Raw genomic sequence first — 25,069 nt, 5'->3', positions numbered from 1 at the left:
CTAAGTGTGACTTACTCATACAGCAGAATTAATCCAGCAACCAATGCCCAAAGTATTAGGTACTGCTCAAAGGAAGACATGTGCTACTCAATAGCCCTTTATGGCCAGATCCAGTTCTCTCAAACTCCCTCCTCCTTCACCCTTTATGGAGTCTTCCTCTGTGAGCCTCCTTAAGCCCTAAATAAAGGCCAAGAGAAAGTCCTCTTTCCCTGTAGAAGTCGGAACAGGTATCATTAGTATTATTACCATTACCATTAGTATCAACTTCATGAGACCCTTAGGACCTCTGAAAACAACACCGCTGCGTGTGTTGTGGAATCCAGGTTTACAAGTAGATCCCTCCAAGTCTCTCCCCATCACGCAATCCCTGCCTTCCCTTGCTGCAGTGGACGCTGTTGGCTTCTCAAAGGGCCACACTGCAGTGGGGGAGGTCAACCTCAGGTCTGCATGCTGAGGACACCCAGTGCGGAAGATGGTTCTCTTTGCAGTGAGACTGCAGAACCTGCCTCAACCCCTCTTGTGATGTTGCTGGGAAATGACATTAAACAGATCTTTAAGCAGCTTCCCACGACTCACAATATCTACCTTGGTGCTCTTATATGCTTGATTGTTCCCAAAAAGATGCAGTTCCCTATCCACCTACTCGTGAGGAATCCGGATACTCTATGCAGTCCTGGAAGGATCCTCATATCTGCCAACAGGCTGCAAAACACTTCATTCAGTTCCTTGCTAAGCAAACTACAACAGCAAGTGATGAGCTATGACATATGATGCACGTGTGGTCTAGGAGGGGCCAACACTCCTCCTCTGTTTTAAATACGCCATGAGTAAAAGCAAGTAAGCACTGGGCCCAAAATGGTAGCAGCAGAGGGTGTGGTCAGCTTCCCCCCCACCCCCAACATAAAAATATACACGACACTTAAGTGGCCAGTATTTCCTTACACATACTAAAGTTAATAATTCACAAACCAACTGACACTCATCAAGGATCAGAAAATTTAAAGGTGGACTGTGCAAACACTCCTGTTCTTGCTCTTACTGAACAGCTGGTTTATTTAACTGATGGCTTCTGTTGCCACTGGGGCAGATAGCACTTCAAAATGTTATCTGTTGAGACAAACACCACTACCCAGATCTCTTAGCTTCTGGGTCTCACTCTGACAATTATTTTCCTATTGGATGGAACAGTTAGACAATTCTAGTAGGGTGAAATATGGGGCAAAAATAAGACATTATCATCATCATACTCTCTCAGTTCTAATCTGGGCCCTCCAAATGGACATCAAAGATGCCAATGCACAGAGGGTCCAAGTCCTTCTCCCCTCCAATCTGACATTCTCTTGCTTTCTTACTTGATATGTGTCAGCTTCACGCTCTCATTTTGTAAGAAGACATTATAAACTAAGCCAGAAACCTGAAGTCACAAGTATTGTGAATGGGGGTATAGGGGAGAGGGAAGCAACCAAACCTTCTCCAGCCACTACTGGAGGTTCCAACCTGCTGCAGGACAACAGGATTTCCAGCTGTTGATTGGTGTTATTCTTTCAATCAAATGAAATTAAGCCTTGTGGGTATGAACTGTCTGCAAAGCTGGAGACCCTACTATGAACATGACTCACAGGAGGGCTTATGAATCTGCCATAGCTGCAAGGCCAGATGAACTTCCATATAAGCCTGTTAACTATGTTACTCATTAACTGCCTCATATCTCAAAGAAGAGCCTATCACTTCCACCATCTCCATACCTTTTATATCCTGACTTTCGAAGGGATTTCTGGAAGTGACCTCCATGGAGTCTGAAATATATGGAGATTGGTCTAATTTTTTAAATTTGTTTTTAATAAGCACTAATTTAAGTGGATGCAGTTAATGATTCAGAGGCATCTAGTTTAAGCCCAGAGGGGCAAAATATAACAGCAAACCCCAAAGGGAAGATATGTAGGATGGCCACCCCATGGTTACTTCTACAGGTATTTTAGGCACATATTTCAAGGACACTGGGAGACAGTGTCTGGGAAAACACAAGACAACAAGTCCACAGCCACTCACATTTGACTTAGAAATTTGGGTCCACACAAATGCTTATTATTAGGTTTATGCTGTGTGCGGGCAATGGTGCTGGGCTGCAGGACCAGCACTCAGCATAGGTATCCCGAGGAGTGCACTGCCGGGGGGAAGGTACAGGCGAACAAACACCAGACTTGTGCTCCAAAGGTGATCCTGGACAAGACAGAGGTCATCTTCACCAGGTGTTCTGGAAAAGCCCTCTGAGGAAATGTTTAACTGGAGACCGGAAGGACAAATACGAGTCAGATAGAAGAGGCACAGCAGCAAGAGCACAAAGGCCCTGAAGGAGGCAAAGGCTCCACAGGTGAAGAGACAGTCCAGGTCTCTATCACCCAAGCCCATTAAGCCCCGGTACCATCTGCTGCAGGGGGAGCCAGGAACAGGGGCTTGACCACTAGGACTTGCAGTTGAGCCCGCTGTCCGGGGAAAGGGGTTTCACATTTTAGACTCCAAAGCAGTGTCCCCACACAAAGTGGTTAAATGCAGATTTCTAGGCCCTGACATCATAAATTCAGACCCCAAGGTTGATGGAAGAGTGAGAAAACACCCACATGCCACCATGTAATTACAACATTCCCCCCTCTCCCTAGAAATATGTTCCAAGATCCCTAGGGGATGCTGAAACCATAGATATTAACCCAGATGTACTGTTTTGTCCGATACATTGGACCCATAATAAAAGTTAACTTACAAATTAGGTACAATAAGAGATTAACAATAGTAACTACCAAAATAATACTAAAATAGAAGTTATGTGATGGTGGTTGTCTTTAAATAGCTCGTACAAGATATATTCAAACCTCAGTTGACTACTGGTAATCGAAACCTTGAACAGCAAAACAGCTAAATTTTGTTATGAGATCAGCCTGCTGGCCACTCTTCACAGATCAATAGATCACCAAAGGTGAGAGTATCAATGGTTTCCCATAGTGTGCCTGCAGGCTTGCAAGTTCCCTGTTGCCATGTGGAATCCCCCTGCGGTTCTGTGTTTATCTAGAATGGAACTAACAAGTAGGAAATTGAAACAAAAAACATAAACCCTAATCCTCTCTATCCAGGCTCAACTCAAGGCACTAAATGCTTACAGAAACTCAGTATTAACCCCTGAGTAATTCAACCAGCCACACTCACTCCGTTGTAAAGGAAACTACTGTAAGAAATCAGCTTCCTTTCCTATTAAAAGCCACTAGGGCCATAGTTTTCAATTAGCTGTGTCAGCCCACCACCCCGAAGCTGCCCAAGTTCAATATGTCTTCCCTCCCTCAGCTTCCGGTCTCCACCATACACTTCACACCTCCCTATTGTAAACCTGTCCAGAGCAATTACCCTGCCTGTGCTGAGCAAGCCTCAGTAGGGCATTTCTGTCTAATTTATAGCTACAAAGCTCAGTAGGCAGAGGCTTGCCCTGGAGCAGAGGAAATACAGAATGGTCAGGTGTGGCTATAACTGCTATGCAGAGTAAGTTCCCACAATGTACAAGAGGGCAAGTTCACCCATTCTCCTAGTAGTCACCACTGTGATGAGCTCCTGACAAAGAGTCTAAAATCTGCAATTATAAGCAGTTGTTTTCTGCCACTATCCTCCTTCACTTGGAACACAAATACAGAGGCAAATAAGCCGAACCAGCCAGGCAAGTACTGTCAACTGTATTTCTACCCAAAGATATTTAGTCTTAAAAATCTTAAAAAGAAAACTGTTCTCATCTAAGGAAGATAAAACGAAGGCTAACATCCCTTCCCAAAGCATATAACCTCTACCTTTTTAAAATATGTTCTAAGTGTACAACAGATGACTGGATTAGGACACAGTATTTTACAGGATGGAATACTATTCCACTATAAAAAGAGACGAAAGTTTGCCAGTTGCAACAACATAGACAGAATAGAAGGGGATTATGCTAAATAAAGTCAGTCAGGAGAAAGATACCAGATGATTTCACTCACATGTGAACTACAGAGAAACAAAACAAAGGAATGACAAAACTAATCCAAAACAAACTCTAGAAGTCTGCCTGCAGAACTGAGCTTACCAGAAAGGGAGGGTGAGGGGGTGATGAGTAGCAAAGGAGAGAGGGGGCCCAACGGACTCTGGTGGAGGATTATTGGTGCCGTGGTGTTGGGTGTGGTGAGGTAACAAACATCTGATGAGGTGTGAACCTATAACCCTATATCATATACAGTGCTGTAAACCAATGTAAACACACACAAAAAGTTACAGAAAAAGTAAACAGATAAGAAAAAAAAACACAGCTTAAAAAAATTCAAGGACCACCATGTGATAGTAGTTGCACTTTTTAATATGTGTACTTAGAGAAACTGGTAAAAGCCTTGTAAATTCAAAGACAGTCATTAAAAAAAAAAGGGGGGGGGTGATCTGTTACTATTCAAAATGAAAAGGCAAATGACCTGGGCCCTCCCTGATAGTGCAGCGGGTTAAAGCACAGCACTAAGAAGCTAAAGCCACTTCAGCATGAGTTCAATCCCTGGCCCCAAAGGTGATCCACATGGTGTGGCAGATCTTTCTGTTCTACTCCCTACTGTCTCTGGTGAAGCCTCTCATTGCCCCTGCACCTCTGGCCTGTACCCCAGTTCTCTATGTGTAAATAAATCTTAAAAAAAAGAAAGGAAAAAAGGCAAATGACCCAATTTAAAGATAGGCAAGAAATCTGAATAGACGTTTCTCCATAGAAGACATAAAGATTTCCAGTAAGCACATGAAACTATGTTCAGCATCACCAGACATTAGGGAAATGCATATCAAAAGCAAAACAAGATAGCACTTCATACCCCTGCGATGCCTGTTAACTAAAAACACAGACAATACAAGTACTAGTGAGACTGTAGAGAAATGAGATGCTTCTCAGGCTGATGGTGCAAAAGGGTGCATGTAGCCACTTGGAAAAGTCTAGCAGTTCCTCAAAACATTAGAAAGCTACCATATATACAATTTCAGGTTTGGGTATCTATCCAAGAAAAACGGAAATATACACTCATATTAAAAATTTTACAAATGGCCCTCCCTTGTGGCGCAGCGGGTTAAAGCACAGCACTGAGAAGCCCAAGCCACTTCCACATGAGTTCGATTCCCGCCTGCCCCGGAGGTGACCACATGGCGCGGCAGACCTCTCCTGACCCGCCCGCTGCTCCCCTCAGCAGTGTACTTCATTGATCTGCCTGTTCTGCTCCCTGCTCTGTCTCTGGTGAATCCTCTCACCCTCCAATCTCTGGCCAGTTCTTTATGAATAAATAAATCTTAAAAAAAAAATTTACAAATATTCACAGCAGTAATGATAACTACCCAAAACTAAAATCAATCCAAACTTGTATGATCACAGAAAAGAATATAATTCAATCACAAAAAAGAAAGTTCATGCTACAACACAGATGAGGTTGAAAGCATGCTAAGTGAAAGAAGTCAGACACAAAAGCTCAGGTATAACATGATTCTACTAATATGTAATGTCCAGAGCCTCCTTCGAGGTATAAGGGGTTAAGTCTCAGTACTATGAAGCTATCAGCAGCCACTGTAGTATGAGTTTGATCCCCAGAAAGGGAGCTGACCCACATAACACAGCAGACCTCTCCTGCCTCGCCCACTGCTCCCCTCAGCAGTGTATTTCGCTAGATCCACTTGTTCTGTTCCCCACTCTGTCTCACCCCTCCCCACCCCTGCACCTCTGGCCTATACCCCAGCTCTTGTATACATGCATAAATCTTAAAAAATATAGACAAATCCATCAAGACAGAATAGTTGATAGTTGATAGCTGTACAACTCTATGAATATACTAAAAATGCTGAATCATTTAAAAGCATGACTTATGATATTTGTATGTTAATAAAACTATTGCTTTATAAACAAAAAACTGCTACCTTAATCGGGCTCTTAGAATTCCAGTTTGAAAACGCTGCTTAGCTACTTCTGTACCACAAAAATGTATAAATAATCTTTCCCTCTAAATGTTGGTAGATAAATGAAGTGGGAAAATATCTAGATATTTTGAATGATAAGCAAAGGCATGGCACCACCTTCAAAGACCCCTCCCACTCAACCAGCTAATTCAGATCACTGTCTTTCGTACACCCACAGCTGGGCCAATCCAAAATGGAAAGACTCAGATGGATTTTATCCTCCTGGAGAAAACAAATTCTCAGGGTTTCAAAAGATTTTTCCTTGTGAGTAATTATTTAATAAGGTTGTGGAAAGCAGGGGCCCCACAGGCCAACTGCTCAAAAATTAGCAATAAAGCAGGAGGAAATGTCACCACAATAGGGAAAAAGTAAATTAGTTAGATTAAGATTAGCATCTAACTGAGTAAGACCTAAACCCTTTCTGTGCCTGGGCAGGCAGATTTTAGAATAATAGCATGCTATTTCTAGAAGGCCCTCCAGAGGAAAAGCTGGGAAGGTGGGAGGGTGAGTCCAAACATTTCAGTTTTAGATTAAAATTGATTGATGCTGATTGAAAGCAGCTATAAAAGGCCGGCGCCCACTCAGCGCTCAGGGCACAGGTATGCTGGCCCTTCCTGGCTGAATGCAGCTGGGAGAGCGAAGAGACCACAGCACAGCACTGCCCTCGCCAGCAAAGATGTAGTTAACTGCAAGCCCGAAAGTCTAATGGGTCCAGGATACTAACCGACATCAAAGAGATTCCAGTTGCTCCCCTTGTGCAATAAACTTCTTTCACCCAACATCATTCACACTTTCCCAGTGCAAAGTTCACTCTGATATTGGTGGCTTTCTCACTTTGTAGCTTTTCTGGCAAGTGCTCCTTTGTCTGGTTGTTCATTAATACACAATCAGAACATTAAAAGCATTGTTTCACCTTCCAGGGAGTGTGCGGCCCATTTCATAAAGCCTACATTGTGCCCAGGGTGGGGGAAGCCACCTTGCAAGGGACAGAGAATTCAAAGGTGTCCGGATGGACAGGTATGTCCACGTTCACACACACACACAAAGACAAGACAGACAGGTATTTCCTAAGCTGTTTCTGATATTCCCACATGGCAAAAGGGTTAGATTCAAGTGTTGGTCTCACCACAGAAACTGACCTGGCAATTCTTTCCCTTTAATCCTTTCAACATGAAATTACTCACTACCTGGAAAACCTTTCCAAAAAGTAGTGATACCTGTGGCGAGAAGACAAGTGAGCCAGGATGTCTTGAACACCACAAGAGCTGTCTAAGAATACAAGACATCCGCGACTTTTACTTTTCAAATCAGACACACAATGACAACTCACTTTCCAAACCATGTTTACTTTGCCCAAAGCCACATTCTAAACACGGGCTCGTTTGTCGAAGGCAAGCAGCTTACAGTCCAACCTTGTTTATGCTCCAAGTAGGTTTTGACAGAAAAACCACATCAATTTGTTTTAAAATAATTTCCATTTGCTGGAAGCTGTTCCTGAAGGGTTCTCCGCCACGCTAATCTGCTCTGATTCCTACCAGCTGTAGGTACGGGCAGACTGGCCACAGACGGGGGCGGCCTGGGCATAGGCAGGCTGGTTCTGAGGGGGTTTACTTCTGGGGATCTGCAAAGCCACTGAAACATCCCCCCACCACCCACCCCGAACACATGATCAACCTCAGTTTAAGAACACAAAAACATTTCCTAGTTCAGGGACAAAATTTATAATATGCCTACGCAGAGCACAGTTATTCATGTAATTACACCTGGGGGAAAAGAGGTTTCTCATGCTCTCAAAAGCACAGCATTTCTAATATTAGGGATGTGTATTTGTATTCAAACCCAGAGTTCACAGTAAAGGATGCTATGACCATTTATTTGGCTAACTGAGGATCCAAAAAAAGAAATTTAAAAAGGAAAAGTCTTATGAGTAACATATGCAAAGATCTTTACCCTCACCATGTAAGGAAATAGTGATTAAAATAATCCATAGCAATTTTCATGTATTAAAGTGGTGTACAGTTACGGGGGGAGAGGGAGAAAGCATCTAATGTCTGTAACGGTATGGGGAAATGGGTACAAATTCACTCATAAATTAGTGGCCCCTTAAGAGCAGCAATACCGAAAGCCTTAAGAATTTGCATATCCAGAGCCATTTGGATTTAGTGAACTCAAGGAAGTAAGAAATAAACACACATGCATACATACATACAAACATGCACGGATGTTTATCATGGTTTAGGGGAAAACCAACATGCCCTCTATCAGGAAAAGCTTAATTATAACTTAAACTGTATTTTTTAAATGTTTCAAGTCAGAAAATATCCATATATTGGGGTCTTTGAAAAGAATCAGAAATAAACAACAACCCTAATTTTGTTTTAAAATTATAATTCAAAATTGGTATTCTATCACAGACATTACTAGAGTGTTATATATGAAGAAGTATTTATCACTGGGTAAAGAGATCAATTACTTTTCTCTTTGATAGTTTCACCTTTAGTCATGTCTACCATGTGTCACCAGAAAACTAAAAGTAATTAAAATAAAGGCATGATAAGGAGGCTGTGGTCAATAACACAATACCTTTAATATATGTGTCCTCTGACACATAGTCCTATACTAACACAGCTTATGGGGAACACAGCAACAGCTCACACCTCAATAACCATTCAAACACATGCTTGAGGCAGAGCCCACAGACAAGACCCAGTTTTCCCATTCTCCCATCAGTCAGCATCTCTGGAGCCTGCCCACATCTGCAGTCCATACTAAAGGGAGTCAGATTAAAAAGCTAATCTGCCCAAGTCTCCTGTGGAAAACTCTATAAATTTGAGTTGTTAGTCTAGACTGAAGGCACCGAGGGCACAATAAACTGCCCCACTGTTTGTTTTTTTTTTAATTTATTTATTTATGCATACAGAACTGGGGTACAGGCCAGAGGTGCAGGGGCGGTGAGAGGATTCACCAAAGACAGAGTGGGGAGCAGAAGAGGTAGTACATTGCTGAGGGGAGCAGCAGGCAGGACAGGAAAGATCTGCCAAGCCATGTGGGTCACCTCCGGGGTGGGATCGAACTCCCAATGAAGCAGCTACGGCCAGCTAACAGTGCTGCGCCCTAAACCATTGCGGCACCAGGGAGGGCCCTGCCACACTGTTCTTTTAGCTGGCTCTGCATAAGGAGAACCTCTTTCCCTTTGTCAGCAAAGAGGGTGAAAAACAACTTGGTCTGGTCATCCTTTTTGTCAAAGTAAGAGGTCTCAACAAAGTAAGGAAGAGCCCAAGCAACCCAAACCAGCTGCCTGGCGAGGTCTCAGTGTAAACTGAGCAGAATAACCACAGGGGAAGGGTGTCTAGACAGCTTGGTCTATGGAAGAAGCAACCCTCCCTGCAGTGTCAACTCAGAAAAAAACAGACACCAACATCAACTCCAGCAAAAGAGAAGAGGGACGATATTGGAAGCTGGGAAATGTATGGTGGGCTGCCTCGCCAAAGGCAACCCAGGAAGAGGGAAGGACCTGGCCACCAGCCAGGATAGCCACCTGAGACCCAGAAGAAGCCAAAATGAGGAACCTATGTAGGAGACAGGGTGCAGGCAGTGCTTACACTGAATGCTTGGGTATGGAATTAAGAAGCCACTGTCCCAAAACAGAGGGACCAAAAACAGTGTCAATATATGTTTAAGTTTCTCAACACCTGTATTTGTTGGGGGATGGCAGGAGCTATCAAAAAGACAAAGGATATTTAGGAAACATTCAGACAATAAAGTCCTGTGGGAAGCCCAGCTTAGAGCCTGTGTATGACAAGGAGTGTCTCCAGAACTGTGCAAAAAGAATGCATTTCTACTTATATTGAAATCTGTGCTGTGCACGTGATATGATGTGTTCCAGGCTTTGTGCTAGATTCTGGGGAGACAGTAATCGATCAAAAACAAAGCCTGTCCCTACTCAGGGAGCTTACAGACTAAGGGGGACAGACAGACAGTAGTTAGATCAGCTGGGGCCACACAGCTCGAGACACACCAAGCATTTCAGAGAGAGCATAAACCCCACCAGCAGGCTAAACCGTTCATGTGTTCTTAAGTTAAAAATACACCACTCTAGGCCTTCCCTGGTGGTGCAGCGGGTAAACACAGCATTAAGAAGCTAAAGCCACTTCAGCACCAGTTTGATCCCTGGTCCTGGAGGTGACCCACATGGCATGGCAGACCTCTCCTGACCCGCCCACTGCTCCCCTCAGCAGTGTACTTTCTCAGTCGGCCTGTTCTGTCTCTGGTGAATCCTCTCACCATCCCTGTACCTCTGGCCTATACCCCAGTTCTATATGCATAAATAAATAAATCTTAAAAAAAAAAAAAAAGTACACCACTCTGGTCAGCATTAACACCAAGCCCTATCACCAAGGCAGTTGGCAAAGCCATTTTAGGATTCACCCATCTTCTAAACAGGCCTCACACTGCAAACTATCTAACAATACATCAGTGAGATTATAATGAAGCCACCAAATACACATGCATTTGAGAAAAACACTTTCCAAACCCAAGGATACTTTACTGTTTATAAATAGTTTACTTTTTTTGATCCTGGAGCACATAATATTCACAGTTGCTGCAGAAACCAAAGAAACACGGAACAGGGACACAAACCACAACCTAACAGAAACAATAAACAACAGATGGCGAGACATATGTGTGTGCGCTGCAAACCCTTCACCAAGGGGCACACCAAGCATGGATGCTGACACACAAGCTGGCCCGTGAAGAAGCACACTCTTCCAGATCACATTCAAGACAGTGGCTCCAGGGCTAGACCTTTGCCAGGCGCTTTGGGCCACCAAACAGTTGACAGGTCAACCAGTGGTCTCAAGGAGTGTACAGGGAGGTAAGATAAGCACAAGAAAGGAAACAGCAGTAGTCTTGCAGTGCTCTTCCTTCGTGAGATCATCTCGCTTTCTAACTCCAGCCATTCAGCCTGGGCCTGAAGGACTTTGGGTCTCCTGTGTACCACAAGGTAGTATACACAAGTAGTATATTTCATAGTTAGGATGATAAGTTAGGGAATATGTGTCCTGCTGCAAAAATGTAAGTTGCTATTACTCCTAGAATTATTGTCCTAGCAACTGGCTTTCATCATACTTCTGCTCTGGTAGGCCCTGTTGGAAAAGTTACAAGTTATTTCTTTCTTGACTTCATAACAAGTTTAGAGAGGTGGACATTATAATTTCCTCACTTCCCATAAGTATAAATGAGTCAGAGCAAAGCTAAATAAATTGCCCAAGGTCATGCAGCCAGCTGGACTCCAGGGGTGCCCCTCTGACCCATGTCACCATTGTATCCCCAAACAACACTTTTTCCCCACTCCCACCAGCTCTGTGACCTCACATGAGTAATGGATGAGGGCTCTGTAGTGGATGAGGCCACACAGCCTTATCCTCCCCATGAATCTCCAAAACACTGTTCAGTTCTGGGATGTTCACTGGTGAACATGGCTTTGATTAATTTTGAAGAATTCAAGTCATTGCCTACATAAATTCAGATCCACAAGTAATGTTCACCTTCAGTTCTGGTTTCAGTCAATATTTATGAAAAAATGTAGTGTCACCTGCCTCCAAACAAAAAAAATAAATACATTTATTTCCCCAGAAATAAATGTAGCTTCATATTGCTTTCCATATATGGATGTTTTAGTTATCCCGAATCTTGTGTCCGATCATTCAGCCAATTTCACCTCAATGCTCATTTTTTGGTAACTCTGACTAGAATTTTCCAATGACACTGTAACTTTAAGCCTTTGTTTCTTCTACATTTAAAAAGAATGCCATTTCCCAATATATAACTCCCAGATGTAGAAGTCACAGATGATTCATCTCGCAGAACAAGTGTTCTGAGACATCAGCTCCAAATAGAGGAAAAACTTGGAATTCCCTTCTCCCTCAAAGTAAGAACTCGCCTAGATCTGCTCTGCTTCACAAAGTTTGTTTTCAATTATATCTCCAAATTCTTTTAACAATAACTGCATGGCGTCTGGCACCAACACATCTGATTCTTTGAAGTGGTTCTCAAGCAGAAAGCAGAAAAAAATAAGGGGGAAGGAAAGAAGGAACATCCATAATTCTTGTTTTAGGTCAAAATTTCTCTCCACTAGTTTACTTTGACAATAAAAATCAGAGAAACCAAACTCTATGACTTCTCAATGAAGACCCATGCTGCAAGAGCACCAGCAACGGAAGAAAGCCTCTGAATACAATCAAGAGCCACCATCAGGCTCTTGATGGGAAAAGAAGATCCTTGGGGTACAGAAAACGGCCTTTTAACTCCTTGTATCTAAATTCTCAAAACACTTCAGTCAATTCCTTCATGTAAGTTCACACTTTGGGGGTAAACTTCTGAACCCCTTTGAGAAAATGAAGGTTTGGGCAACCTTTTCACCAAAAGAAAACATACTAAACCCCACAAAGAAAAGTCACAGGACAATCACCAAGTAATTATCAGGGGACACCAGGGTACCTGACACCAAACTGTTCCTGCTGTTTTCAAGGCTATGCATATGAAATGAGATGTATGAAACTTCACATAACCAGATTGCCAATCCTCTGAGGGTTAGGTGCACATAAGAAACTCACCATTACAGTCACATGAGAGACTGACACCAACAAAAGAGGTTCGTGGAAGAGTAGCAGGATTGTGTGGCCTGTTCTGATTTCAGAAAGCATGAAGGAAAAAGGCCATCATCACTGGGGCTTCAAGAGAGAATGTTATTAAAAATCTAGTTTTTGTCCAAAAGTAGCCCCCAATTTCTGTTAAGCTTCCTGTCAAGAAGTTCCAAACCACTAATTGTGCCTCCAACTTCAATGCATTTTAGCTGTCCCTAAACAAGTTTCCAAATTCCAGGAATCTTTCTAAAGGGGGGGAAAAAAATCCAAAGCTTCCATCTTATGAAAATTTACATGACAAAGAATGAGTGGAAGGAAGAGAAAACCCCAAGAATTTCCATTGAAAACACTAATAAATTCCATGTGGAAAAAGGTGGATATTCAGAACATAGAAAATAAAAGCTTCTAGATTCTACGTGATAAAAGTCTTTCAAGGAGGCCAATTATGATAGGGATCAAATTCTCAGTAACAGAGTTTGACCAAAAGGGGGGAAAAAAAAACACTAAAAGAATCCAGGCAGATGGGTCAGTTTGTTATAAACTTGACAGAAAAACACTTTGAAACTGGAGAAAGCAAGCCACTGGGCTATATAGGTAGTAGGTTGAGTTTCAACCCTATGAGATAAACGAAAGGTCTCCCTGGTAAAAAGGACTGACAGTTACCCTGATGTCCTCCATGTTCCCTGTATGTGGTCAATGTTAGGTTAGCTTACAGTGGAGGTGGTGTGTGGTTGGTGGCCGTTCCTTTACTGATTACTACTGAATGTGTTACAGTCAGTCAAGCAAGGCATTTTTCAGCATCCCCTACAACTTCATTCACCCACCATGCACGAAGGCCCAGTCAGCAAGTTATGTCATGCAGTGCCCTAAAACGGCAGATTCATTCTCCTCAGTAACACTGAAGGCCCAGAAAAGGTCCCCCCACTGAGAGTTACACACACACATATCCCATTTCTCTCTTCTGCTCAAAATATCCACCTGAGGAGTTCACTCAAGGCACCAGACATACAAAGATTCCTTCTAAGTAACTATCTTAGCCGCACAATTTACTAATTCTTACCATTCAATGAGTAATGTTTATTCCTGGTTTGCATCCATTGGCATAGAATCATAAACCTGAAAATAAGGAGTCTTAGATGTTAAACATCCCTCCACAGACAGGAAGTTAAATGATTAGCCCAGGTGAACTGCCAAACAGTAGATGAACCAGAAAAAATCCCAATATCTCCTGATACCCAGCCACAGATTGGGCTATTTTCTTATCCTCCCACATGACTGCCTTTTATAGCCTAATACAACAAATTTTTCCTCTTTAATCATAGTTTTTAATCCCTTTTTAGTCAAGAACACTTTCTAGAGCTTAATGAAAAGAAGGTGCCTCATTTCTACCCAGAAAGATATAATGTCAAGATTTCATCTGTAATGAAGATGCTTAGACAGCCCCCCACAACAAAAAACATCAATAAGACTTCATTTTAGAACAAGCTGATATTTAATGTAATTTTAGTCATTCCTAAGTACTGCTTCAAATGAAGTGATGGAAGAATCCAAAAATCTCCAAAGACGAATTTCTGATTCTTGTCTTATGCAAAGCATGGCCCTCCATGAGGTCAAACCACCCTGAGCCAAGTGTTCTCTACAAGACACCAAATCTGAGAAAATAGTCAGAGGAGTTTGGGATAAGACAAACCTTAGCAACAAGACTTTTCACCATGCTTGTCTGAGTCTCCTCTCTTCCAACAACAGAAGGAAACCCCTTCTCATTCAAGTTGCAGCTTCTGCATTCATCACTTCATTGCATCAACAACCAACTTCCTGGAAGCAAGGAGCTCTTCTGGCTGTTTACAAGTTTTTGCAAGCACTGGGATCTTTTATGCCAGAAACTCATACCAGGCCAGGTGGAGGAAAGAAATCACAGACAAAAACCACCAACAAAATTTAAATGAAAAATATTTCAAAAACTAAAATGTAGGCAAAATGCATGATATTGAGCCAAGGCATTGCACTGCTGAGATCAGAAGAATGATCTCCCAAAGTACAAAATAGAAATTAAATTCAGTTAGAATTTCTCAATTGTAGGTTTAACGCCCAAGGTGTTTGTCTTTAGCATGTGCTTCACTCTTTTAAAACACAGAATCCACTAAAAGATGGTAGCTAATCAAGTATCATATAAATTTAACTAAGCTTAATACATCTCGGAGTATAACCTGACCATGTAGAGTAGTTTTTATAAACCACCAAGCACTCCGTAATCTACACGAAACTAGATTTTTACAGCTAGAATATGGGAATGATTCCATAAACTATGGTAAAGTGAATGGAGCCTGGATGACCACATAACCCCCATCATGATTCTTAATTATGCTGTAGCCAGCATGAAATCTAATTAATAGAAATATTAAACCGGCCTTTTACAAAACCATTCTGTAGCTACTCGAAGAAAACAATTTTCAAATCTGTATGTGTTTAAAACAAGCACAGAGGGTTCAAGGATCCTAGTTCTTCCTTTATGAGCATTTTCTTCCAGGTTGCCTCTAACTCTATTTAAAGAAGTCTCAAGTTGTTACAGCTGGAAGGTCAGACCTTGCAGAGTAAACAATAGACAACTCAATTCAGACTCGGGACTTCAAAACAACCAAGGGATAATTATTCATCCACTAACAAAGTCTGAAATACAACTTTTTAAATTAACCATTGATAGTTATGTTTGTTCACTAATATATCTTAGTATGTTCTAATCAACAATTAATAGTATAGTAGAAACCCCCCAATTAAGAGTTACACAGGGTGAGAGAAAATTAATCACAATTGCCTGTTTCTGGTAAAGGACTCAGGACAAAAAACTTAAGAACCTCCACCAAACAAAACAAAACAAAACAAAACAAAACAAAACAAAACAAAACAAAACAAAACAAAACAAAAACAAAACAAAACAAAACCTCCACAAGAGAAATGTCTCCTAAGAAGACATGAGCGCACACAGTATGTGCTCATTAAACAGTGTGTACATATATTGCCTATACAAAATTCCCTTTGGAAAATATACTTAGGATACATGTTGACTATTTTCAAGTTATATAATTCATGTTTCATGAAACTACTTCAGAGTGAATTATACATATGAGGTGAATTTTACCTTAATGAAGCTATCCACTAAAAACAAAAAACCACTTACCTATGAAATAAGCCTGGATTTGTTTAAAAAAAAAAAAAACTGAAGGGGAGAAATGTATTGGGGCAAAAATTAAACAAGGTGGGTCCAGAACTGATAACTGCTGATGTTGAGGGATAGAACACCGAATTAACCACTTTATTCTGTCCACTTGCTCTTTGAATAAAAAGGTTTAAAAAAAAATCTGCTCTTTGAATAAAAAGGTTAAAAAAAATCCTACATCAACAAAAGTGAATTACTTTAATTATATAGCTGCGTATTAAATTTTCCCTAATTAAAAATTTTAAAGGCCTTTCAGATTTTCTAATAGGAAAAAGCAGCTGTCTGCACCAGCCTACTTCCCGAAGTTGGCATTGCCTAAGCAGAGCCTCATTGTGTCCATTTGTTTTTATCTAGCCCAAACTGCTAATGCTTCAGATACAAATGCTTTGAAACAAAGAGCCCTGCAACTACAAGGTTTGAAACTAAAGCAAGATTATCTATCTGACAGTGCAAACGTGCTAAATCCTTCTCCTTGTATCTAACAGATTATCATCAAGTAATCAAGCCAGAAAGAATTTATCAGTGCAATGTATGCTCTCACCAAGACAAGCAGCAAATTATTTGAGTGGCAAATTATAAATTGGTGAAAGGAGCAAAGGACAGGAAGTGGGAGTGAAGGGGAACACTTGCTAAATGCTGCATAAAGGAGTTCTTAGAAGACGAAGTTACCAGCTAAACAGTTCTTAGAAGATGAAGTTTTAGTTTGTCAGCTAAAAAAAATTCTCCACTAGCTCTACTTTGTTTCTTAGCATCCATTTAATTCTACTTGCAGAACAGACCAGTATCATTTCATTCATTTTTCTTTATAACATAAGGCCTCAAGGGTAAAAAGTGACGGACATGCAGATTAAAAATTAGAGAACTGTGCATGACAAAATTTAAAGAATAACCAATGCAAAGTGCTTCAAGAGACAGACCATTCTCTGAACACCACCTTTGCCCAAACAAACTGTGCAAGCAGTGATTGGAGACTTCATCCTGGTTCATAAGGAAACCAAGATGCATTAGGACATGCAGAGATGAACGGATTGGTTGTTCACACAATGGGCTTTACCGGTTATGCTAGATTAAATAGTAATAAAGTCACAAACAATCATAGCTGTTCATGTGGGCAAAGCTGAGAATCATGGTCATTCACTGGGAAGGGAAACAGGTACAGGTGTAGGAGGAGCAATCGGCTTTGCAGGTGGCATCTTTGCCAGATTCCTCAAATGACCCTGTGCTCACCGTCTGTGTCCCTTACAAAGTTACTGGCAGGACTGCAAACAAACCAAAATAAACAAAAAATGTCAGCACTCTCCAGATGTCTGCATACAACCCAACAATCTCCCCTCACACCTCCTCCTCCCTCAAATATTTCCAAAGAGAAGTGGATATAGCGAAGGATTCAGCTGGCCCCAAAGTCTGTAACCCAACCTCTGTTTGGAAGTGCACACCTGCATTTTTCCAAGCTATTGACTGAGAGGTACTACTTATATATCAGTAGGGATCAATTTCAATGAAACCCTGGGAAACAATAGGGTAAAATTATTAGTTTAAGGGCCTCTCACTTCTCACCCTTCTTCCCACACCCCACCTCCCAAAAGGAAAATGCTAAATAGAAGTATTTGCACAACTGGAATACATTTATAAACCACCTCAATAATTTCTGGAAATTGTATAATTTGTTGCAAATGTTTATAGCTTACCAACTGTTCCACTGAGATTCCCAAGGGCATATGAAGCTTCACTTTTTTCAATTTATCACCAAAACTTTATGGGAGAAAGTTGCTAGCTTATCAACCCTGCCACCTGCTCACTCCAAAAGAGGTCTCCACATTAGAAGTGTACTTTTCCCAAGATGCCTTTGCCACCAGGAAATTCACCTGGAGAGACTAAGTATAAGAGAGGATCCAAGTTTGAGTAACCTTCAAACTGCTCAATTATCTGTAAGCTGATGGACCCGCATTGAGGAGCTGCGCAAAACACATGTGTCTTCTAACTGTTGTCACTACAGCTATATAAGGGAATGTTATGACCCCCTTCTTAGAAAGGAGATCCACCCTAATCTCACAAGTACCTGTACGGGTGCTAGAGCCAGGAATGGACCCTAGAAATCATCTCCAAGGTCTTTATCACTATTCCTAGTGATGAGGGTGGCCTGAAAGTGATTATCAGAGATGAGGGTACCATATATTGAATAGAGAAAAGTCAACAGTCCAAATGGAGACCCAGGGTGCAGTTGAGCAGCAGATGCTTGGAGGACAGGAAGGGCTGAACCCAGAAAACAAAGAGAGTAAAAGCTTGGGACAGATAGAAATGACTTTTTTTTTTTTTTAAGATTTTATTTGTACATACAGAACTGAGGTACAGGCCAGAGGCTCAGGGGTGGTGAGAGGCTTCACCAGAAACAGAGTGGGGAGCAGAACAGGCAGATGGATGAAGTACACTGCTGAGGGGAGCAGCGGGCGGGTCAGGAGAGGTCTGCCACACCATGTGGTCACCTCCGGGGCAGGTGGGAATAGAACTCATGCAGAAGTGGCTTTAGCTTCTCAGTGCAATGCTTTAACCCGCTGCGCCACCAGGGAGGGCCCCGAGAAATGACTTTTTACACAGTGGAATGATTTTTATAAGCAGACTGGATTTATAGCTTGTGTTTCAGAAGACTATGCATAAAGTGGCTGAATAAAATAAAAACCACACATAAAATATTAAATTACATAAAACTTAACACTATAGAAGTATATAAAGCCTTTGGATAAGAAAATTTCATAGGCATAATCCTTTAAAAAAACAAACAAAAAACAAACCCAGGATGGAAATTGGCAACTTTCAAGGAGGCCACAGACAAACCACAATCTTCATGTTTTACAATCTTTATTTTCCTGATGACAAGGGTGAGGCATCAGACTAGTCTCTAAAAAAGTCCCTAGTCCCTCTCATGTAAGTAGCTAATTAATTGGTCAGTTTGGACTACTATTGAACTCTGCAGTTACATAAAACATTAGTACAACTTCCAATTTCCTGTTTCTCTGGTCTCCAACTTCCTACTTCTCCACAGGGGAAGATGATAACAGGTCTGTCCTCTTACTGGTTCCCCCACCTTAACTTGAAATAAAAGATACATACACATACATTACTGATGCACACCAAGAGCTGACGCCTTGGCATTGATGGGAAAATCCCATAGGTTAAGTGTCATGCCTAAGTCATAAAAATCAACACTAAGGGTCCCTAAATTTCCCACAGGCTGGGGAACTTTGAAGATTTTTAGATATTTCCCTCCTCTGCCTGGGAATTTTTCTTCCATCCCTCCTCCCTCAGGTCTCAGGACAAGCCTCCAGCCTTTGAAACTGCATCCATTGTAAACAGCTCTGAATATTAACACAGCCCAGAGTCCTGCTCTCTTTTAAAAGACCCCCAGGGTTTCAAATTGCTGTCACTGAGGAGGGGGAAGGTCCCCAGTGAGTGAAAACCACTAAGCTCAATCAAAAGAAGTTGAAAGTTAGGTTTGCTCATAAAACTTAAAGTCCTTCAGTCTATGGGGTAAGTCAGAGGAATCCCTCTGAGTTTTAAACAAATGGAAAAAAAAGAAGAAAAAAAGACCCTGGTACAACCACATCCTTTATTGCTTATAGGAACTTTCAATTCAATGAAACCCTTTTCTGGAATGCCCTGGTCTGTAAATATCACTTTAAAAATAACCATACAGTATGTTAACAACCTCTTTCCTGCCTTCCCTTACTAACAGACCTTCAGGGCTTTAGCAGGTGCACAAACTGGGCCAGGTGCATTGTTAAGTCACACAAAACCCAGTGCTCTCTTGCATTCCTGTCTACCCTGAAAGAGAGGATGCTGAAAAGACTCTGCACCAAGGAGACACCTCTACAGAATGGGGGAGAGGCCCTTTCATTGTGAGCAGGGGTGTCTGAGGGGGAGAAAGGTCAGTCAGAGGCCATAGAAAAGTGCTGGGGAAGGCTGTGTGGAGCACCCAGGCGAAGGAATTAACACTCAAAGCGGGAAAGCTGAAGCCTGAACTGCACAGCTGAAGTGCCGAACATCCGCTAGCAACTGTCTCATCTACTTCGCACTCAATTATCTTCATCTTTCTGGAGATGGTCCCAAGAATTAGCACTGATGATGCATTCAGAAGTCTAAAATTTGTGGTATCTAGTGCCCAAATGTAATTGTGGAAAGGGATGAGCAAGCTTCTTTTTCAAACAGTCCCTTGAAATGGGGCAAGAACTGCTTGGACACATCCTATTGATTATAGGGAACTGTGCCAACACTGTCATGTGATGTTGCCAACACTGTCATGTAAGGGGCTTGGAGCCCTTCTTAATTTCACAGTATTCTACAGTTAGATATTAAAGAGCTCATTTCACATCAGTAGGTTTTAAGTAGTGTTATCTCCAGGGAACCAAATTTTATTTGCCAGAGACTTCCCCTTACTCTAAATAGGCTGAAAACTAGCAACAGACGGGTGTTCCATCATGGAGATGGCTTCTGGGCTAGGCTGCTGACACTTGTTGAAAAGGACTCTTAACTCAAGCTTCAACTTCCTAAAATGTTGAGGGCACTTATACTTTCAGGTTTTCTCCACTACCCCCCCCCCATATTTATAAGGCTTCTATTCCAAACAATCCTTGGCCCTTCCCTACAAATCAGATGTTCAAGGTCCTCAGAGTTCTTGTTAAGTGATAGGATCAGAAAGGGAAATGGGCAGAAGGGAAGATGTTGGGACAATGTAGGCGACATCCACTTCTAAAAAAACACACGCAGGAAACCCAAGTTTGGTTCTGAAACAATTTGGTCATCTGCACTTCAAACCTAATTTGCATAAACAGGATGGGAAGCATTTTCCAAACCCTTACTTCACAACACACTGCACACCTGGGCCTCTAAGCACAGGTGTAAAATTTGGAAGACAAAGGCCCTCTTTGCTTCAAGACTACAATGGCAACCAGAGCTTGCCCTTCATTTTCAAATATAATCATAAGCACGACGAACTTACTAAAACCCACAAAGTTAGATTTAAGCCACCGGGTTTGGCAAGGCAAGCACATAAGAGACATAAGCCAAAAGACCCAACTCAATACCCACATCTTAAAGTGGCTCAGTCTGACCAATCTGGCGTCCCGTAGTGAATATCCTTGCATCTGTGTCATAGTTTCTTCCCTCCACATGGATAACAAGAATTAGGGTCTGGTCTTCCTTCAGGGCCGGCCCAGCCTTCTACCACCATCCGCCATTTAGTAGTTAAGCTAGAACATTCTGTAGTCAACATTATGCCACTAGTAAGGGTCTAAGGTAAATTGTATTTAGAACATCTTAAATAGCCTCTAAAGCCATGCTCTCAAAGATAAGTTCAAAGAAAGCAAACATCTGAGTTCTAATAAGTTCAGCTCTAAGGTTCTGGGAAATTGCAATAGGCTTGGCAGTGCTTGGTGCTATTTATGAATTGCTGGTTGGACGACGCCAATCTCACCTACGTAAGGGCATGGCAAAGTCAGTTATATCTTGACTTCTACAACTTTAAGTTGTGCTGAATAAGTTATCCCCTGGCCCTGAGAATGAACACAGTTTCCCTGCTATCAACTCCATTACATTTCTTCAAACTGCATTTACATTCACTATTAAAAAGCTTTACTTTCCTTATGCTAGATGTGGGAAGGGATGCACTGTTTACAAAAGCCCAAAAAATGGAAAGAAAAAGTTCCATAAAGCCTCAGGTCCCCTTCTGTTTCAAACTCAGAGCCTGAAATTGTTTGAACTAGCTACAGTAAATCTAGTTCATGGGGCTATAAACCAGCTCAAAGCATTTCAAGACACAATGAACTCAGAGGGTGTAAACTTGGTGAAACTATAAGCTATTTTATTATTAAACATACGGAGATTTTTCTCCCCTAAAGTACTGCTGAATCAAGGCCAGGAATATAAACCATGAAACTATACTAATGGAAAATTCAGAATAAGTCTAATGACTTAAATGAAGAAATCTGAAGCCAAGAGGAAAAGATTTGCTTATTTTTCTTTAATTATAAAAAGAAATAACTTCCCAAATAATTGTAAAAGAATTATCCATTTTGTAGTGAACATCAGATTGCTACACACTAACCAGAAGTCTCACAGTCCATATCTTAAAAGACAATGGGTTAATATCACAATCAGTATAACCAAATCTACCGAATCTCAAAACAGTTTGGTGTTTACTGACCATCAAGAATATAAAAGTTTAATTTTAAAGGTATTCATGCCATATAAAATGTCATACCTAGGCAACAGAAAGCCCAAAAAGAGACTGTAAGTTTTGCTCCAAAAATTAATGGGCAAGGGAAAGAGGATCTTGTGACCGGAGGAGAGTGCAAAGAAGACACCCTATACCCTCAAGGAAGTCACCACCACTTCTGAACTAAGTGCTTTCCCCACAATGTTACTGAGGCATGGCACTGGGACTTAATGCTCCCAACAGGTAAACACACTTAAGTTACTCTGATTCTGCCCACGATTTTTTTTTTTTTGTAACTACCCTAGGAATATGTAGAGGAAAAACCACAATACTCCAGACTGCAATACCCTAGAGTGCTATGACTACATAAAATACCACCCAAAGCAATGCTGGTTCCAACCTCCCAGTACTTAACAGCCACTGCCAGTGTTAAAACCCAATTATTGCCACCAGTTTCCACTCAGTGACCAAATACTACAGAAGCAGCAGGATACTGGAAACAAAATCTAACCTTAACTAAATTATCCAGCTTGAGAATTATGTCATGTAGCTTAGCCAAAATAGCACCTTGTCCAGTATTCAGGGGTACAAGATCTTCACATTTGAAAGGAATTAGCTTATCTCTCCTCATGGCTGCCAAGTATCTAGACCTCATTTTCTCAGAGCAAGCCACAGGTGTTAGATAGAACTTGTGTCACCAGTTTTGTTTCTCTTTCCTAAGCAGTTAATGTCACGCCTGAGGTTATTACTGTGCCTCTTCTATATTCTAGGCAAGATGTGCTACCATTCGACTGAAAAGCAGATTATTCAAGCTAGGCCTCTTCTGGAAGGTACTAATTGTTCTAAAGAGATGCTAATCACTGATTATTGGACATGATTTTGACTCAGGGATCCGATTTTCTACAAGTAAAAACAGCTGCTGTATTCTACCATCTTTAGTATACTCTTATTATTTTTTTTTCCAGTCCAATCTCCCATAAGAAGTATCCAATCAAGTCCCAGTCTACCAAAATCTTAACAGCACAGAAACCAAATTTTTCTGGGATAAACTCTGCTTAAATTAAGCCCCTGCAGCCTCTCCTAAAGAAAAACTAATCCAACACTAACTTGCACCACTTATCAAGGAGCAATTTTAGTGGGTGTGTGGGCCTCACCCCACTGTACCATTAAGCCCAGGTGGGCACCTGGGGAAAAGAACAGAAGGGGCTAGAATGCCAAACAAGCAGAAAAGGGCAAATTCCCAGGAGTCACAGATCTCCAGGAAAGCTCAGGGACCCTAACTCAGGTGTCCTTCCAGGGAAGGCTGCCTTCTGTCCCCACCAGAGCCAAGGCGAAAGCAACTACAAACAATCTCACTAATAAATAGCGCAAACAGAAGACTGGAGTCAAGAGTCACCTTCATTCATTACCCACTGGAAGGCTAAGGAGCTCAGTCACCAAAGAGTTGGGTTACAGGGGAGAAAGAAACACACAGTCGCAGACCCCCGACTTCCCCACTCTCTCTCCTCCAGATGTTTCCCGCTGTCCACCTACACACTTGAACACACTCTCACTGCCAGACTGCTCACTCACATTCCCTCACCTCCAGGTTCTCACTCACTAACTCTTGGTTCGTTCTTAGTTCCAACCCCACGAGAAACTTTCTCCTTGTAGATTTCGCACACGCGCCCTTTTCCTCTCCGTACCCCACGCACCAGCTAACCACTACGACTCGACGCTAACAGCTTTCCAGCCCAACTTCACACACACACAACACCCCGCACCCCTTGGGGAAAAGCACCGCCGCCGGCCCTTCCTCAAGTGACAGCACCCCGAGGCGCAGTGAAGAGAGTGGCACTCACAGGCTCCGCGTCCAAGCGGGTAGGTCCCTGGGTAGCGCCGCCAGCCTGCGCCCGCCGCAGTCCAGCGAGTCCCCAGCGCAAGTGCAGGCGGCGGCGCAGGGAGTCCGCCGGCCGTCCGTGGCCATCGCCGGCTCGAGCCCAAGCAGCAGCAGCAGCAGCCAAAGGAGAAGAGGAGACGAGCGGCGTGGGGCCCCGAACGCTCCCCGGACCGGCCGCGCCATCTTGTCTGGAGCGCGCTGCGAACTCCGGCAAAGGGGCTGTGAGGTCCCGGACGACCGCTGGCACTGGCGGGCTCCGCGGGCTCCACTCGGCTCTAGGCTCCGCTCCGGGGCATGGCCACCCGTACAACTTTTCTCCGCCGTCGCGGCCCCGGGGCTCAGCGGGCCCCCAGTCCCCGGGCCGCTCCGCAGCGCCCGGTGGGGGCCGCGAACCCCGCGCCCATCCGGGCCGACCGGCCCGTACACGCTGCGAACCCCAAAGATCCTGGCAAGGGGTGCTCCGCCGGCTCTCCTCGTCCTCCTGCTGCGCTCCCGGCCGGCCCCCAAGTCTCGGCGCACGCCAAGTGCCGCTGCCGCCGCTGCTGGCCAAGGGCAGCGCTGCCGCCGCCGCCGCCAGCAGAGAAGGCGCTCAGCCTCGCAGCCCGAGCTCCGCAGCTGCGGGCATCTCCCTCGCAGCTCCTCGCGCCCAGCTGCAGACCCTGGGTTGATGGAGCGACCACCCCCGCACTGCTCCGAGGGCCCGTGCGTCTCGCTGCCACAGGCTTGAAAGCAGAGCGCGCGCGCGCGCAGTTCCGGCTCCACAAGGCTCCTAAGAGCTGCGAGAGCCCCGCCGACCTCGCGGCCGAACAATCAGCCGCTTGCCGTTCGCCTCCCTGCGGCACAGCCCGGGCTGGCCCCCTAGGCCCCGCCTCCGGCCGCTGGCCTTCACACACCCCCGGGCTCCGCGCCCCCCTGCCGACCCACGTTGGATGCTTTGCAACCACGCCGCGCCACGCCCACTGGCTGCTGTTCATTGGTTGCCGGCGTCGACGGCGGCCAGCCTGGCGGGCCATTGGAGGGCTCACCAAGATCCCGCCCCTCCTCCCTCACGGGGGACCCCGCCCACTCGCTTTTCCCACCCAAGGTGTGAAGGGCGGGATTGGGAGGAGAAATGGAGGGACTGCCTCCGATCCTTAAAGGGGAAG

General features: G+C 43.3%; 1 protein-coding gene across 1 annotated transcript in view; it reads right to left on the bottom strand.

Moving 5' to 3' along the window:
- The window catches only part of LRIG1 (leucine-rich repeats and immunoglobulin-like domains 1), a 103,381-nt gene extending 79,202 nt beyond the window's left edge, over positions 1-24,179 (bottom strand). The window contains exon 1 of the mRNA XM_004676554.2: positions 23,887-24,179. Within this exon, the coding sequence (XP_004676611.1) occupies positions 23,887-24,107 (221 nt within the window). The 5' untranslated portion in view covers positions 24,108-24,179. The remainder of the gene's footprint in view (positions 1-23,886) is intronic.
- Positions 24,180-25,069: the final 890 nt, after the last annotated feature.

Source organism: Condylura cristata, unplaced genomic scaffold (genome assembly GCF_000260355.1).
Source record: "Condylura cristata isolate star-nosed mole 26May11 unplaced genomic scaffold, ConCri1.0 scaffold00004, whole genome shotgun sequence".
Lineage (NCBI taxonomy): Eukaryota > Metazoa > Chordata > Mammalia > Eulipotyphla > Talpidae > Condylura > Condylura cristata.
The sequence above is the reverse complement of the archived record's forward strand: the minus strand, read 5'-3'. Positions and strand labels throughout refer to the sequence as shown.